We start from the raw sequence: 17,367 nt of genomic DNA, 5'->3' as shown, positions 1-17,367 counted from the left end.
TTTTTTCTCTATGAAAACGGGATACAAAGTTAAAGAATCTCGATCTATCACTTGATTATTGTTGAAGTAGTGAGTGCCTGTAACTAACATGACTACGTGAGAAGACGAATAAACACCTTATAAAAATTGATAAAACTGTTATTTGAGATTTTACGCCTCACATTACCACGAATGTAAAAGGGTTTTTTTTTTTTTTTTGTCTTACTCCATTTGAAAAAGGTTTCTCTAAGTACAAGTTTTTCAATAAATCATTAGAATTTAGATGCATTAACATTTTCATTGCAAAAAATAGACTTATTTGATTTACTATTTTTGGTGTCATACTAAAACAATAATTTTAGATATCAATACACAAAATTGAGAAATTTGATACACTATCCAATATTTTACTATAAGTGAAATATCAAATAATATTTATAAAATTAATTTATACATTTGGTCTCTTAAATTATTTTTCAGATTTTACTTAGGTCCTTAAATAAATTTAGTTCCATCTAGCTTTTTTAAGGAACAAAAATGACACATTTGGACCTAAACGAAACAAAAGTTACTTAGAGACCAAAAGTTACTATGGAACCAAAAGTATAATTTAATCTACTTGTTAAAAGACAAGGTAGTAGATATGAAAGAGGTAGAGAGAGAGAGTACTGAACCAGTTTGATGAAGAGTTGAAGACTATATAACTGTGAAGGTACTGCCACAAGATAAGCTCTTATCTAATATTTGTATAAACACTCTTAAATATAGTTCCCTCTCTATGTTCTCCAAAACTCAGATTATAGAAAGCAGAAAGTGGAAGCAATTGTTCCAAATTTGATGGACTTGAAACTATGTAGAAATAAAAATGAAGTCATTGCAGCTAAATTTAGGCAAAGACACCAACTTATAGAGGTTGTTTGTTGTGGATGATATTTTTTTTGGATTGAGATGAGTTCCAAATAAAACAATTTCATAGATAAGGTTTCCATTACTATTAAGTATTAACCACAAATAAACAGTATACCTCCAAAATTTCCAAAATTTTGTGGGTCACCTTTCTGTAAGTTTCTCACAAGTTGATGAACATAGTCATTTGACCTTTTTGTATGTATGTGGTAAAGTTTAAGGAGGAGGAGCTTTTTTTTGTTGTGATAATGTTAAGGATGAGCTTTCTCCACCCTATATTTCTAATAAATCATATTTTTCGGAGTGTATTTTCAGACGACATATTTTGTTTGAAAGTGTACTTCTAAACGACAACATAGTAATTTAGTAAAACATCTTCGTACCGCAATTTTGACTATAACATTCAAGATTCTGACGTCTTTGCAACTACAATACAATTGAGACTGCATCAACAGCATTTAAACACAAAACTACACACGACACTACACGATATCAAGAATGTAAACAATGGTAATTTAAAATCTTATTCATGGTAGGAAAACTCATACCATTTTGGCCTTCAACAAATACAATAGCTCCCATGAAGAAAGTTACAACAAAATATTTGTGGCATTTATTAATTTTATTCAAACATTCAAACAAAAGAGTATTAAAAGTCTGCGGTTCCACGAAGCTAATATACATTGTTCTTTAACTAAAGCTTTATTTTTGTAAAACTAGTGTCTCAAAATCTGAAAATGAAACCACTCAGCAGCTGAACCATTATTATCCGATACAAGAACATGATCTTTTTCAAAGCTTCAAGTGCTTGATAGCAGTGTGAACATCCTTATCACCTCGGCCACTGAAGTTAACCACAACCTTTGTTCCATTAGGAAGGGTTGGACATATTTTCTCAAGATACGCCAAAGCATGGGATGTTTCCAGAGCTGGAATGATGCCTTCAAGTCGCGAAACTCTCTTAAAAGCTGCATATACAATAAAAATTCCAAAAATTAGATAGAGGAACAGGATCCTATAATAGAGCGGCATTAACATCCATTAACATCGAACAACAAAATAAGTTTTAAAACTTTACCAAAAAAAAAAAAAGTTTTAAAACAAAGTAAGATGCATTTCATTAGATTATATATATGATGGAAAATGACAAGTGGTAATGTCTTAATTTCCCAAAGCAACATGCTTTAGACATTTGAAATTGCCACAAATATCATATACTGTTTGAATAGACGAATTACAGGTGGATACGAAATTTAGATTTCAAGTTCACAAAAATAGTCAAGTTCCAGAACAATTAAGAAAAGTTAGATAGAAATACAAAGAATGAACGGTCTTTAACAGCGCATATAGATACCATCTATGTAGACCCCCATCAGTCTATGTAAAACTTATACAAAATATCTGGCAAGGAAAAGCTTCGAAACAAATCATGACAATTAAAATTCAAGAACCACAAAATCACATTAGTCCTACCTTCCAATGCTTCATCGTCAGTGATGCTATAATACTCAGCACGCCCTATGTCTTTCAAAAAGCTATGTTCAGGTCCAACACCGGGGTAGTCCAAGCTACAAAACAAATTTTTTTGAAGCATAACAACACGATCAGAACAAGAAGAATCTAAATATAAACAAGAAAGCTAGTATCAAATTATCAGTCAGGTAAAGTCGAATCTATTGGGAATACACGAGTTCGAACCCTGATTTAATAATCTTTGACCATTATTTACTTACCAGCCAGGCGAAGGATTAAGACAAATAAAAATATCAGTGAAAAGAATTACCCTGCACTAATGGAGTGAGGCTCAACTATTTGTCCATCATCATCCTGCAGCAGATAGCTCATAGCTCCATGCAAAACCCCAATTTCTCCCTTTGTTAATGTAGCAGCGTGCTTGCCACTGTCCAGGCCAAAGCCAGCAGCTTCCACACCAATTAGCCTAACATCACTATCATCAACAAATTCATGGAAAAGTCCCATGGCATTTGAACCTCCACCGACACATGCAATCAGAACATCTGGTTTCCCTCCCCATTTTTCCAAAGCTTGTTTTCTTGTTTCCTTGCCAATCACAGCATGAAACTCTCGTACCATCATTGGATATGGATGCGGTCCGGCAACAGAACCCAAAATATAATGAGTTGTTTCAACATTAGTCACCCAGTCCCTTATAGCCTCTGATGTAGCATCCTTAAGTGTAGCAGTCCCAGAATGGACTGGTCTCACCTGTATCACAGGATTCAACTATTAGATACACAAATGAATAGATTTCGTTTTTTAAATGTAGATCGGTTAAACTCGTTAAGTAGAAATTAGGTTTAGACACACTCGACAATCACTACACCCTGTTCAATGCCAGATAAAGACACGATTTCCCAAATGAACAATGTAATAAAACAATCCAAGCTTTTCTACAAATCAATCAATATTTAGTCTTGGATGCCAAACTTAGTCAAATACAATTAAGATATTAACATGGGATTGAAAAAATTTCTTATTAGCTTACAAAATTGCATACCTATCTTGTCCCAAACTTATGTTTATGTGCTATCGTCATGGATTTTAAAATTATGCATGTGTATGAAGTATGAACAATGCAAAAATCGACATCTATTGCAAGCTGTAATTGTGCATTTTTAATTTGATTACCAGTTGACAACCTTAAACTACGTATTGTCTTTAGCATGTGATGCCCTAACACAACACTGGATAAGAAATTGGTGGTGACATGTAGAAACAATAATAATTTAAGAAAATGGAAGTGATTAAGGTAACCACACGTGTCAGTGTCAAACACCAAATACACTATCAATTCCTATGAAATTGCGAACAAGAAAGGAGAGTTTTTAACATTTTTTTTTAATTTTAAACGAACCAAATGGAACAACAATAACAACAGCTATACCTCAGCACCAAGAAGACGCATTCTGAAAACATTCAGTGCCTGCCTTTCCATATCCTGTGCACCCATATAAATAATGCATTCTAAACCAAATCGAGCACATACAGTAGCAGTGGCAACGCCATGCTGCCCAGCTCCAGTTTCAGCAATAATGCGTTTTTTTCCCAAAATCTTAGCAAGCAAAGCTTGTGCAACAGCATTGTTAATTTTATGAGCCCCAGTGTGGTTAAGATCCTCCCTCTTAAGATAAATGTGAGGCCCTTCACCATTAGGCCTCTTGTAATGCTCCGTCAACCTTTCTGCAAAATAAAGAGGACTCTCCCGACCAACATAGTCCTTTAGAATCCCAGCCAACTCTTTCTGCAATTTAAAACATAAATTTCAAAAGATTCCCATTATTTTTCCTTCCACAAATTTCTTTCATTATTGCCGAATAATAATCTATGATAAAAATTCAAACTCCATAAAACTGCAAAATTTATTAGGATCAATAGTTCAAGAAACATAATCGAACGGAAAAAAAAAAGTAAAACATAAAAAATCACACATGAAAATAACAAGGTTGAGTGCAATCCTTAACCTCGGCTTAGTTTCTTGCAATACCCAATTTCATGGCAAACCAAAGAGATTCAATTGAACAAACAAAATAACATTTCAAACATATTTAAACTTTAAAAAATAATAATAAACTACCATTGACAATTTCAGTGCAGCATTTCAACAACCAATTAGTGTGCAAGACCAAATAATTACAAAATCAAGAACACAAAACTCATTACAAACAAAAATTCAACCCAACCCAACCCCACATTGCAGAATAAACAAATCAGTAACCAAATCCAATAAAACAGTTCCACATAATCCAAAAATACAGAAATTCCATTAAAAAAATTGATTTTTTTTTTACAAAACCTGAAAAGCTTCATCACCAGCTAGTGAATGAAATGAAGTTTCAAGCTCAGTGAGAGCGTGCATAAGAGTTTCAGGAACATATTTCCCACCGAATTTTCCAAATCTTCCAAATGAATCGGGTCGTTGAAGAAGAACCGACCCATTTTCAACCTTGGTATGTTCCTCTAATGGAAGAACAGAGGAAGTGTCTCTAGTGACAGAACAAGAGACATTAGAAGTGGTTTTTGATGGGAAAGATGCAAACTTTATGATGTTTGATGGAAAATGGGAAGATGGGTTGGTTTGTTCTTTGGAAATGAACAAGTTTGATGAGTTGAAGGTTGAGATTGATGAAGCCATGTTAGATTTGTGTTTTTGTTTTCTTTCTTTTCTATGAATTGAAGTTGGTGGATGGATGTTGTTAAAACTTCAAAAGATTGGAATTTATACACTATGGAGATGTGAGGATTTTCAATTTTTTTTAAAATTATTGATTCATAGTATCTATATAATAAATAATTTTCTTTTTAGAATCTAAAAAATGAATTGTACTCCTTTTTATGGTATTATGTGTATTTTGAATTGAAATTTAATTTTGATACATGCATATTACAAATAAAACATCTTTGGACATTATACATCCTCAAAAAAATATAATATGAGATAAACTTAATGACTTTTTGTAAATACTACCTCTGTCTCTAACATTGTACGTCAATGCACAATTTTGATCAATAATATCATTAATTGTCTATTAGTAAAAATTATAAAAATTTAATATTTTAAAAATATTCATCAAAACAATTTGAACTACAAGATCTTATATGATAATGTTTACATTTATATATTATTAAACAAGGAAAATAAATAGTACATTTTTGTCGCACAAAATATTTTAATTAGGGACGGAGATAGTATAAATTATGATATAAGACAATAAGATATTGAATATTTTTTTGGGTTACAATAGAGAAATATAAGATATTTAATATAATAAGATGTAAATTTAATCTATAATTATCTATTTCTCATACTATGCATGAGATTAGCTGTTATAATTTCCTTTTTTTTTTCCTTGTGTAAGAAAATAGAGATGAGAGGTTGAAAGCATATAGATCATCATTAATTTTGGATATTAAAGAAAAAATGTAGAGAAAATAAAATATTCATATTAAGTATTTTGTTAAAAAAGTCAAATATATATAGTACAGTGTATAGTAAAAATCTCCCATTTTCTTTGTTTCCTTAATTTTGTTAAAAAAAAAGTCAAACATATTTAAATGGTTTAAATAATAGTAAAAATCACTCATTTCCTTTTATTATATCTTGACCCTTCTCTCAAGTCCTTTTTTGAGAATGAAAGATATTTCATGATGCATGCATTACTTCTTCCTCTGTTTTTATGCATTCATTCATATCTTTTTTTAGTAAACTATTTATGCTTATATTCCTCATTTGAAACATATATTTTTATTTTTATTTTCGTAAAAATTTGGAACATATATATTTTATTTTTTTGGAACACATATTCATTTTCCTTTGGTACAATTGGAACACATATTCAAACCGGGTTGTCTAATTATATGGAGTTCTCAAAAAAAATATAAAAAAGTTGAAGGTTCATATTTATTTTAATTTTTTTAGTTATAATTTTGAAGGTTTGTATTAAATTAACTCTTCTAACTGATTATCCCAATGGAAAGAGTTTCTTTTTTTAAATAATGAAATATTTATAAATTTTCGTAAAATTAACACTATTTTATCAAACCTCAACAATTCATATTATGATTAATTTTATTATATATAAATTTAATGTTAGCATTTGAATAAACATATTTAATTCATATTTTATTTACATTATTCTTATATATATATATATATATATATATATATATATATATATATATATATATATATATATATATATATATATATATATATATATATATATATATATGAATATAAAAAAACAATAGTTTCTTGTTGTAATAATTAATTAAAAAAAGTGGAGGAAATGTGTGGTTTTGCTTTGACAATGTTCTCCACGTGAGATATAAACATCATATTTATAGAGTTTCAGAAATGGAGAAAGCTTGTGGTGTGGGTCATGATGCAAGTGAGATAAAAACATCATATTTATAGAATGAGGTCGACGGTCGTTAGTTTAAGGTCGTTGGATTAAGATCAGACGTTCATAATTTAAATTTGATATTTTTTAATCTAAAATGTATATTAATATTTTATACTAAAATCCAAACTGTTTAATAACCTTTATTGAATTTTCTATAACTACATCAAATTAATTAGTCCATGGAATTGAGAAATGCTAATTTGGGCACAACTAGAATCAATTATGTGTAAACACACATATCAATGAAAAAATTTAAAGATAAATAATTTAGTCACGTTAATATATTAACCAATTCTTTTATCTTTTAATTTTTTTAAATTATGTATGTGTATCTAAGAATAATTAATTTAGATTTTTTGCCTATGTAAGAATAGCTCTTCGGAAAATTATCTTTCCCAAGTCAAAAAAACAAGTAAAAATTTCCTGTTCCATCAACAATTCAACATCTTCCATGATCTATCACATTTCCCTTTCCATTTCTTCAAAGGGACATATTGCTTAAGCAAGGCTCTGAAATTCTCACTTGGTAGTCCTATAGATCGAATTTTACAACTTAAATATTCAATATGTTTTGACTAAATATCAAGACCGAATTTTCCAGCTTCAACATTCCATGCATCTTGACTTAAATATCAAGAAACTCAGATCAGGTAATACTCAAAAGTTGGACTTCATTAGGAAAACTACTGGTACAATGTTAATTTGATCACTTCTAATGAGCAGGATGGAACATATCTGGCGAGGTCGGTGCTGCTCACGAAGCAGAGTTCTCGTGCAGTAATACATATTCTCGGCTGAAATTAGAAAACAAACAATTCAATAAATAAACAATTACTTTTGGTGAATAGAGCATAAATATTATGTGGATCCATATAAATGGTATAACTCTTTTAGGATTCTCAACTTATTTTTAGTAGACGTTACAATGCCACATAGAATTTATGAACTATTAGTTTTCACTCTAATAGTAAATCAAATGAACACTTATATGCTTATATGGTACTTATATGTGACATGCCAACTCATTCTCCACTACTGCTAAATAAGTTAAGAACCCATTTTAAAAACTCCATGAGAAACTCCAGCCAGATATTTTATCATTCAGATGAAAAAAATTATCAGTCACAAAAAATCATCAGGAGAGGACAACAATGTCTCAACATCACAAAAGTCTTAATCAGGTTCATGAGAAGGAGTCATCATATTGTTTTCGAATTTAAGTGTTTTGGAGAGAAACCACACTATAAGACAAACCATCTCTTTCAATATTATCGTCACATTTATGATCTATCATTCTTATCGATGGATATTTATATCATTTATTTATAGATAAACATGTTTCTTTCTTCTCACTTTCTACTCAATCAAAAAGAGAAAAAGAAAAAGGAAAGAAAAAAGAAAACTTTTTTTTGGGCAGGTAGCCTAGTAGCTAGAAATTCCACCCTTAAGTGGATAAGTGGGGTGTCCGGGGTTCGAACCCTGGCCCCTGCATATAATATGCGGTGTCCCTTACCAACTGAGCTAAGCTCACTGGGACAAAAAAAAACCTCTCTCTCTACCCACCTTCATTCCTTCTTAACACTCTTTAATTTTTTCTTTCTTTCCGATCCAAACATGGCTCTATCGGCATGATTGGTTTCCAACCACTACATCCAATGCCTGAAATCAGTACTACTGACAGTTCCAGCACCTCAGCCGGAGGCCAGAACAAGATATATTTCCCTATATTCAAATATCTTTTTGATTAAATTTTCCAAATTTTTTTACTTAAAGATCCTTCTTTTCCCTTAATTACTGTAAAGAATACTTTTTATTAATGAACTCTAAACTTTCAGACCTGATAATATCAACTCCTTTCCCTCAATCTTAAGTACTGAAACCTTATTACTACAACAATTTAAGTCTAATAATAAATGCTTCAGATTGTTAAAACAGCTGTATAATAAAAAATTCCTTAATGGAAGTGGGAATTGTTAAATATTCACATTTTTGCCTTTTTTTTTTAAAAATCAAACAAGAAATGTTGTTTGCGCATTATGAAAAACAGCTAATATGTACTTGTCTCTTACCTACTATTACCAAATTTAATGGTGTCCTGCTCCCGAAGTTCATAATACCGTTGAGGTTCAATGGGACTATCCTGCAAAAACAAAACATCAAATAATCAATAATACATATCCAACTTCATCTCACTATTTGCTACCACATCAAATGAACATCACGAAGAAACTAATCAAAGACATTCAATGACCACTCACATTAACAAATGTTTTGTTTGTGCTTCCAAGGTCCATTATGTAAGGCCTATTGCAGATCACAAAGATGTTAGGGTTTTTACATGCAGAAAAGTTTGGCAGTATATGTTGAGTCAACCATGAAAAAAAGTATCACGCATTACCTTGTTTGCTTTACTATAGTACCATCGGGTTGCTCCTTTTCAATTTGCCTAATAAGAAAATAAATTTAAGAAATTACTAAAATATTTATCGGTGTGAAACCTTAAAACACCAACAAAAAAAGAAACCCCTACGGAGTCATTAAATTAAAGAAATACCGGAATTGAATAACAGCATGTTGCTTGCTGCAAGACGGGTGATCTGTTGGGACATCAGCAACTCTTCTTTCTCTTCCAAAAAGATAACAACTTTGGCGATGTATATATAAGGGCTCTGTCAATCATATATACACTTATTTTAGCAAAACGCAAGTAGAAAGAAATATAGGTATTTTTATTTATTTTTTGGAAAAAGAAATATATCTTTGGAAGACAATAACTTGCATTTTCATTTAGAACCATCAACATCGAAGAAGATTTTCAGTTTGATAATTTAACTGTAAGAGTCGAAGAAAGTATGACTAAAATTAACTATCCAAAATTTATGACAAAAGAAAGGAAACTGTACACAAGAAAGAAGAAATACAACTTAATGTAGAGCTGAACAATAGATTGTCTAGTTATCAAAAGCCCATCCCAATGGCTATTGGATAAGATATTAAACTTTTAGAACTGATCAGTAAGAGCTTACTCTTAGAAGTGACACAAAATTCTGCTGCACGACAAAGGAAAACATAGAGGATATGTGAAGTTTAAGTAGAAGCCCTTACCATTCAACATTTCACCAGTCTTGAAAACATAGAGCCTCCATTTAATATCAGGTTTTCGAGCCTCTGGTGGTTCATTGAACAACAAAGTAACGCCTGAAAAATATATATTGTTTAGCAAACAATTAAATGAAACATTAACTCAACAAATCAAATTAGATACTTCTACTATTGATTTGTTTTGTTAACAAATCGACTCTCACCTCTGACACGATTCGTTTCAGCCGCAAGTTTTCCTGATAGCTCAAATGAAGGTTTTACCTGCAAATGATAGAGTATTTCAGAAAAGCAAACAGGAATAGATCAGTTAAAATCTACACTCTTTTTCTTTTTAGTTTTTTAAATCATATCATGTGGCACATATATTACTTTGTATTCAATCAACATAATGATGTTTGTCGCAGTTTTTTCTACTTCATTAAAACTTTTGAAAATTTAGTCTCCTCATTTGTATTTTTTTCCTCCATTTTTCGAACTGTCTTTCAGTTTTCCTTTTTGAATGGTAAGTGAAGTCTAACTAACAAATTTAGCAGTGATATATACAAAGCACTATAGTCTCTTAAAGGAAGAGGACATCAGATTTAAAATTATATATCAAATGAGATCAAAACTGTAGCTAGCTACTAGAAAGCATCCCTATTTGAGTGCTGAGAAGAATAATATCTATACCACAAAGTGGTAATCTTGGTTAGATGTGATTCTTCTTCCATAAGCATCTAAATCTAAATGAGCAACAAAAAGAGACAACTCAACATTACAGGAACAAGATCCTGTGTAAATAAGCACATGGTTACCTTCTGTTTTTCTTCCAGAGCCTCTTCAGCAGCCTTCATCTTCATAATGGAATCATCTTCTTCATTCCTGTCAGAGCAGCAAACAAATTGTCTTCAGAAACTAAACCAACTAATTCTAATCTATAAGAAAATATAGAGATAGGAGCAGGGGATATATCATTTAAGAAAGGATCTGAAGCCATGTGGCACACTAATGGCTTTCAGTTTTATTACCATTACTTAACAATTTCAATTTTATTCAAATAAGTGATAAGCTCCTCAAATTCCATAACAAAGGTTTGATCATTAAATTTCTCTTAAGCCAAAAATACTTCATCTCTTTTAATTTGCAAACAGAAACCAAAATATAGCATTCTTATAATAGGCTTAAAACCAAAACTGACAATTAAACAGTATGAACAATATCAACCAGTAGCAACAGTTAAATTCAAAAATGTGAGAAAAAAAACAGCTTACATCATTTCAGCTCCTCTTGAATTGGTCACCTGCAAAACATAAACAGAAACCTAGATAAGCATCAAGCTTGGAGAATATTATTGGTTAACATGAACAGAAGAACAAAATAGGAGGAAAGAGGCCACGATTGGGAGAAAAAAGGGGATATGATTCCTATGAATATTAAATGCTTAGAGTTATGAAATATAAATAAACAAAGAATTGGAACAAAGAGAGGAGGTAGCAGAAAATAAACTGCTCTGAAAGAAAAGTCTAAAGGACAAATCAGTTAGACATAAATCTTTCTTATTGTTTGCCCAAAGCTTTAATATGCCTCCCTTAACTCAAACTATTGGGTTGTCTTCCATTCAATCTACTCTAGTCACACACACTTCTACAAGTATTCTTCACACATGTCCAAACCACCTAAAGGCAAGACTCTACATTTTCTACACATGCGCAACTTAAGTGCTTCTCTAAATCTCAGTGAAATTCCTGGTTCATGCACAAGCTAACAAGATCATACCTCTCACATTTTTCATAATTTAAGCCACTACCTCAATCAGTTACTTACATAACTAGGGTAGAAACTATCATTCCATTCCAATACGTAACAATCACCTATTTTTTACTCCACTTCTATATTAACATAAAACATTTTAAGCCATATATCACAAGGCGGTCATTGAATACTCTTTAAGATACTCAAATGCATCTGAAGTTAAATATCAACAGCATACTAATTCATGTTTCACCCCATTCTATAAACCCACCAATCACAAACTCTTTGTTTGCTAAATAATATGGAATCTACTCATACATCTAAAGAAAATCAACATTCATTAAATTATTTTTAAAAATCTACATTCCATATATTCAATCAACCTCTACTAAAACCTAAAACTGATTCAAAAACTGATTGAAAAACACCCTAGTAAGTCTTTAGAAAAAAATGCACTTAAATGACACCCTCATTCCATCAATTCCATCAACAGCATAAAAAATTCTTTGACATTTTCCATTCAGCAAAATAGCATGCACATACATATAAAGTTATAAACCAAACAAAAAACAAGTTTAATTGCAGAATGAATAATGAAACAATAATTTGAACTTAGGGTTGGATATCACCAGACACCTCATCACGAGGCTTTGAGTTTGCACGATGGGGCGACTGAGACCTATGCCTGCTCCTCCCGTTATGGTGTTGCTCCGGTGACCTCTCATGCTTCGACCTCGACGACCTGCCGTTCCTTCCACTATCATCATCATCATCATTATCCGCTCTTTTCCTCTCCTTCCTCTCAACTGTTTCCCTTTCCGAATCCCTCCCTCTGCTACCGTCATCATTATCCGCTCTTTTCCTCTCCTTCCGCTCAACTGTTTCCCTCTCCGAATCTCTCCCTCTGCTACCGCTATGGCTCCTGTCGTGTTCGCGTTTGGATTCACGTTCAGATTGAATTCTCTTCAATCGTTTCGTTCGTGGAGAAGGAGAGCGAGAGCGATGAGAAGGAGGAGCGTCCGGTGAACCGGAACGTGATAAAACCGTTGAGCGAGTAGAAGATTGTGGCTTCTCTCGTGGTGGTGGCGGAGGAGGAGAGATGCTGCGGTGACTTCGGTGACGGCGATAGGATGGAGAATGACGGCCCATGGTTGTGATTGTGAGAGTGTTCTGCGTTCTAACTAAGTGCCCGTTTGGTTCAGCTGTAGAAAACACCAAACGCGAGCGGATTGAACAGAAAAGTTGGTGTTTGGAAAATCTGAAGAAAGTGATTTTAGCCCCAAACTCACATTCACTTCGAAGCTACTGTTGGATATGCCTTGAAATCTCAGTTACAAGAAGTCAGAAAAATCTTTGTTGAATCTTTTTGCATCTTTGATGTTTTGAAGATTTTTTGGGAAAAAAATATATTTTCTTGGAAGATACTTTGACTTGGATTTGTTTTATTTTAAAACAGATTTGTTACTAATTTTTTGGCATATTATTTTTCTATAAATAGGGAGTGATTTATTCATAGAAAAATTGAGAGAGAGAAAGGGAGCAACAATGTAGGGTTTTCAATTAGGATTTGCCTCCGACACAAGGCTAGGGTTTTAGAGAGAAACAAGAGGGGTTGTCTCTTGGTATAACTCTAGGGTTGGGCAAAGGGGATTGATTACACCTTGGGAAACACTTATCAAATTGAGTCTCTTGGCCACGGGAAGAGATTCGGGATTTGGGTAGAATTAGGATTAATTCTTGTAACTCAATTGGAACTCTTTGTAAAGTTACTCGTTTGATATAGTGGAACGGAGGGGCTGCTCTCTCCCCCAGACTAGATCATTATTGGACCGAACTGGGTAAACAAATATTGTGTTCTTTCTTCTCATTTATCTTGTTTATCGTTTATTATTATTGCTTATTCCGCTTGTTATTTGGTTGCCGTTCTATTGCTCCACACATCAAGTATTATTGGTGTGATTTTTATAGACGAATTCACAACAATTGGCGCCCACCGTGGGGCAATTGGAACAATTTGAAGTGAGCACCATGGGTTTTAAGTGGGATATCGAGGGACTTTCCGAAAGCAATTTGGAATTGTGGAAAGTGAAGATGAAAGCAATTTTAATGTTCGGGATGATGGGTAAAACATGGAGTGTTGTTATCCGGTGCCTCGAAGATAAAGAGTTAATGGAGATGGCGAAGAAGGTCGGCCTGGAGAGGCGGTGGTAATAATACTCGGGTTACTTCTGAAACAACAACTTTATTATGTGGAGGTGCTAGTGGAAGTTAGGAATCGTTGGAGTGTTGAGTCATGGACGTTTGATGCTCCTTTCACATGTGTTCAAAGAATGAATACTTTGAGACTCTAGAGCCAGTTGAAGGTGGAGTTGTTCATCTTGAAAACGGAAAGCTTGAAGGTTCAAGGTATGAGTTTAGTTTGTCTTACGAAGTTTGATAATCGTGAGTTTCTTTACACGATGTGAGGTATGTTTCTGAACTTAGATGCAAAGATAGTTGGTCATGCATCTATAACTAGTGGTGACTCTCATAATGTGGTTGAGTTGTGGGACTTCGGGTGGACCTGTTAGTGACATGAGTTTAGTTGGACTAGTGAACAAGGTTTACTAGGTGTTGAACTGAACTGGAATTGTTGGAGACTAACAATAGCTTGAAGTATGTTTCAGAAGAGTTGAAAAGGTCTTGCGTGTTACAAGGTGGAGATCATGGTAGGTATACTTTGGTGGAAACTCAGTTTGAGGTGGAGTCTTCCAATAGTGGTAGACAGTCAACATTAGCTCTTGGCTATCTAATCGGAGATATGGAGGAGAGTGGTATTGTTGAACCAAAGGGGATGACCATGGAGACCTTGTGGATTATGTTTCAATTGTGGCTGAAGAAGTGCAAGACCTTGAGAGGATCTTCAGGGAGGCAATTGAAAGCAACAGGTGATCAGACTTGGTAACTTGTGAGACTGCTGGAGGTAGTTGGATACAAGGAGAGTTTGATGTTGCAGCTTGTGGAACCGCCTAAAATTCCAAGGTTGGTTTGGAGCCAAGCAAAACTTCGAGAGTACGGAAGGCATTCCGGGGTCGAAGAGTGGTGAAGGCTTGTAGGGCTATCGCAAAAATCCATGGATAGTCGGAGGCAAGCGATTCTTCAGGAGGACGGAAAAGGCACAATCCGGGGGCTGAAGAGGGATGGTGGAGCTTGTTGAGCTATCTAAAATTCCGATGATAGTTGGGAGCAAGCGTTTCTTCAGGGAGGTACGAAGTTGACCACTTCGGAGTCTGAAGATGGTGCGGTGAATCTTGTGGGGCTACCTAAAATCCTATGGTAGTGGGATGCAAGATCTTCATGAGAGCGGAAGGCATTCCGAGGATGAAGAGGGAGGTACAATCCGGTGATCTTGAATAGAAGATTCAAGATGGAGAGAGCAGCACGGTGGTTGATGGGATCACCATCGATTTAAAGGCAAGGTGGAGAATTGTTGGATATGCCTTGAAATCTCAGTTACAAGAAGTCAGAAAAATCTTTGTTGAATCTTTTTGCATCTTTGATGTTTTGAAGATTTTTTGGGAAAAAAATATATTTTCTTGGAAGATACTTTGACTTGGATTTGTTTTATTTTAAAACAGATTTGTTACTAATTTTTTGGCATATTATTTTTCTATAAATAGGGAGTGATTTATTCATAGAAAAATTGAGAGAGAGAGAGAGAGAAAGGGAGCAACAATGTAGGGTTTTCAATTAGGATTTGCCGCCGACACAAGGCTAGGGTTTTAGAGAGAAACAAGAGGGGTTGTCTCTTGGTATAACTCTAGGGTTGGGCAAAGGGGATTGATTACACCTTGGGAAGCACTTATCAAATTGAGTCTCTTGGCCACGGGAAGAGATTCGGGATTTGGGTAGAATTAGGATTAATTCTTGTAACTCAATTGGAACTCTTTGTAAAGTTACTCGTTTGATATAGTGGAACGGAGGGGCTGCTCTCTCCCCCAGACTAGGTCATTATTGGACCGAACTGGGTAAACAAATATTGTGTTCTTTCTTCTCATTTATCTTGTTTATCGTTTATTATTATTGCTTATTCCGCTTGTTATTTGGTTGCCGTTCTATTGCTCCACACATCAAGTATTATTGGTGTGATTTTTATAGACGAATTCACAACAGCTACAAATTGAAGCTTCGTCTGACAAAATCGATTTTCCACCAAAATGAATTTATTTATCAATTTCGCTCGCCGTCTGCTTTTTGGTGCTACAGGGACTGTCTCTAGGTTAGAGATGAAGTAGGATTTGGGGGCTAAAAAGCCATGTGTTAATCCGGACCAATTAGCTTATGTTATACTCCCCCTACATCGTTTTGACACTTTTAGTCGTATTAAGAAAGATAATTAATATTGTATCGAAAAGAGAGATATGAGTTAATTTATAAAATTGTCCTTTGTGGTCCGGAGAGAATAAATTGAAATTATTTTTTTTAATAAAATCAAATCAAAATCAAAATCAAAATAATAATAATAATAATAACTAGACTCACATGTTTTCGTCACGACATACTCCTCTTTCAGCCAATCTACCACCTCCAATACCTACTAGTAGTGGTGATAGGAAGCAAGGATCAAGATACTCTCATCCTTTCCATGAGCAGGTGGACAATGGAAAACCAATGATTTGTCCGGATGGGCGAGGGTATACAAGGATCATAGATTCTTTTCAGCCAATCTACCACCTCTGATACCTACTGGTATTGTAGTCTTGTGTGATTTAAACCTTTTATTTCTTCTTGTTATTATGATGATTATTTGTTCTACCAGCTCGTCGCATTCTTATTATAAAAAAGTTGTTCCCCTTTGCATCGGTTGTGCTATCCTTGGTGTAAACCTGAACTAGCTCGTTGAAACACAGGCTCTTTTCGCGTTTGGGACTTTCCTTTTTATTATACTAGCCGCGTTTATGTAATTATCAACCGTATGGGAGAAGGAAAGATTTGTTATAAATAATATAAAATCATTTATATGGCTCTATTCTAACAGCTTAAGCTTTTGGGATAATCGGTTATTTGAATGGTGTCAGAGCTTCTATAACTAAGTGGTCTAAAGTTTGATCCCCGCTCCCCCCACTTTCTGATTAAGAAGTGGAATTTAAACATATGGTAGGTTGACCCATGCATACGCTTCAAGCCCAAGTGGACTCTTATGTGAGAGTGCGTGTTAGAAATAATATAAAACTATTTATATGACTCTATCCTAACAGCTTAAACTTTTGGGATAATCGATTATTTGACAAGATTTTCAATTCTTACTTGCTGGGTCATAACGTATATGAGCAAGTAGATCCCAAGATACAGGAAACTTGTCATAGAGCAGTCGACTATAAGTAGAAGACCGCTAGCCTGAGAGAAGGCAACCCCCCTTATTTTTTTTCCTTCTTGCTAGCCTTCGATTGTATGGTTTCCTTTATCGATCTTGTCAAGCTCTAGTCCAATCCATGTGATCCCATCTCATACTTGGCCTTCCCCCTCTCTTTCTCTTCGTCCCAAGATAAGGCTTTTCACTAAAGGGGAGGTCTCCGAGCTTGGCAAAAAAAAATCTGCCTAGAAGTAGCACTACTTTGCCGTTTGACAAGACATATTCGAGTAGCGCTACCTAAACAAAGTGCGGGCACAAAGCATCAATCGGAGGCACTGATAGTAAGGAATACATCGAAAAAAACACGACAAATCGATTAAAGTATCTAAACCA

General features: G+C 33.9%; 2 protein-coding genes across 3 annotated transcripts; both read right to left on the bottom strand.

The window, feature by feature from the left end:
* Nucleotides 1-1,386: 1,386 nt before the first annotated feature.
* LOC123917179 (tryptophan synthase beta chain 1-like) lies at nucleotides 1,387-5,333 on the bottom strand. Its single transcript, XM_045968839.1, has 5 exons — nucleotides 4,700-5,333; nucleotides 3,791-4,147; nucleotides 2,669-3,111; nucleotides 2,359-2,453; nucleotides 1,387-1,853 (listed from the first exon to the last, which is right to left on the bottom strand). The coding sequence occupies exons 1-5, from the start codon at nucleotides 5,036-5,038 to the stop codon at nucleotides 1,678-1,680; spliced, it is 1,410 nt and encodes a 469-aa protein (XP_045824795.1). The 5' UTR covers nucleotides 5,039-5,333; the 3' UTR covers nucleotides 1,387-1,677.
* Nucleotides 5,334-7,186: 1,853 nt separating this feature from the next.
* On the bottom strand, nucleotides 7,187-15,975 carry LOC123917181 (FHA domain-containing protein DDL). Of its 2 annotated transcripts, XM_045968840.1 has the most exons (12): nucleotides 15,799-15,975; nucleotides 12,911-12,948; nucleotides 12,279-12,863; nucleotides 11,162-11,190; nucleotides 10,706-10,772; nucleotides 10,115-10,172; nucleotides 9,915-10,007; nucleotides 9,364-9,478; nucleotides 9,208-9,255; nucleotides 9,068-9,113; nucleotides 8,879-8,949; nucleotides 7,187-7,603 (listed from the first exon to the last, which is right to left on the bottom strand). In XM_045968840.1, exons 3-12 carry the CDS (start codon nucleotides 12,789-12,791, stop codon nucleotides 7,564-7,566), a joined length of 1,080 nt encoding a protein of 359 aa, XP_045824796.1. In that variant the 5' UTR covers nucleotides 12,792-12,863; nucleotides 12,911-12,948; nucleotides 15,799-15,975; the 3' UTR covers nucleotides 7,187-7,563. The 2 variants fall into 2 exon arrangements, with proteins under 2 accessions (XP_045824796.1, XP_045824797.1); XM_045968841.1 differs by lacking the exon at nucleotides 15,799-15,975 and having other exon boundaries at nucleotides 12,279-12,942.
* Between the last annotated feature and the right edge of the window lie 1,392 nt (nucleotides 15,976-17,367).

The sequence above is a fragment of the Trifolium pratense genome, linkage group LG3, assembly GCF_020283565.1.
Source record: "Trifolium pratense cultivar HEN17-A07 linkage group LG3, ARS_RC_1.1, whole genome shotgun sequence".
Lineage (NCBI taxonomy): Eukaryota > Viridiplantae > Streptophyta > Magnoliopsida > Fabales > Fabaceae > Trifolium > Trifolium pratense.
Note: the sequence above shows the minus strand (reverse complement) of the source record. Positions and strands in the feature narration are given on the sequence as shown.

Bases quoted from the DNA above. Each gene is read 5' to 3' on its own strand.
- LOC123917179 (XM_045968839.1), bottom strand. From the start codon at position 5,038: ATGGCTTCATCAATCTCAACCTTCAACTCATCAAACTTGTTCATTTCC. The intron at 4,148-4,699 runs GTTTTGTAAAAA...TTTAAATTGCAG, and splicing joins CTGGTGATGAAGCTTTTCAG to AAAGAGTTGGCTGGGATTCT. The intron at 3,112-3,790 runs GTATAGCTGTTG...CCTGTGATACAG, and splicing joins TGCGTCTTCTTGGTGCTGAG to GTGAGACCAGTCCATTCTGG.
- LOC123917181 (XM_045968840.1), bottom strand. From the start codon at position 12,791: ATGGGCCGTCATTCTCCATCCTATCGCCGTCACCGAAGTCACCGCAGC. The intron at 9,479-9,914 runs GTAAGGGCTTCT...TATGATTGACAG, and splicing joins GACTGGTGAAATGTTGAATG to AGCCCTTATATATACATCGC. The intron at 9,114-9,207 runs GTAATGCGTGAT...GATCTGCAATAG, and splicing joins ACTATAGTAAAGCAAACAAG to GCCTTACATAATGGACCTTG.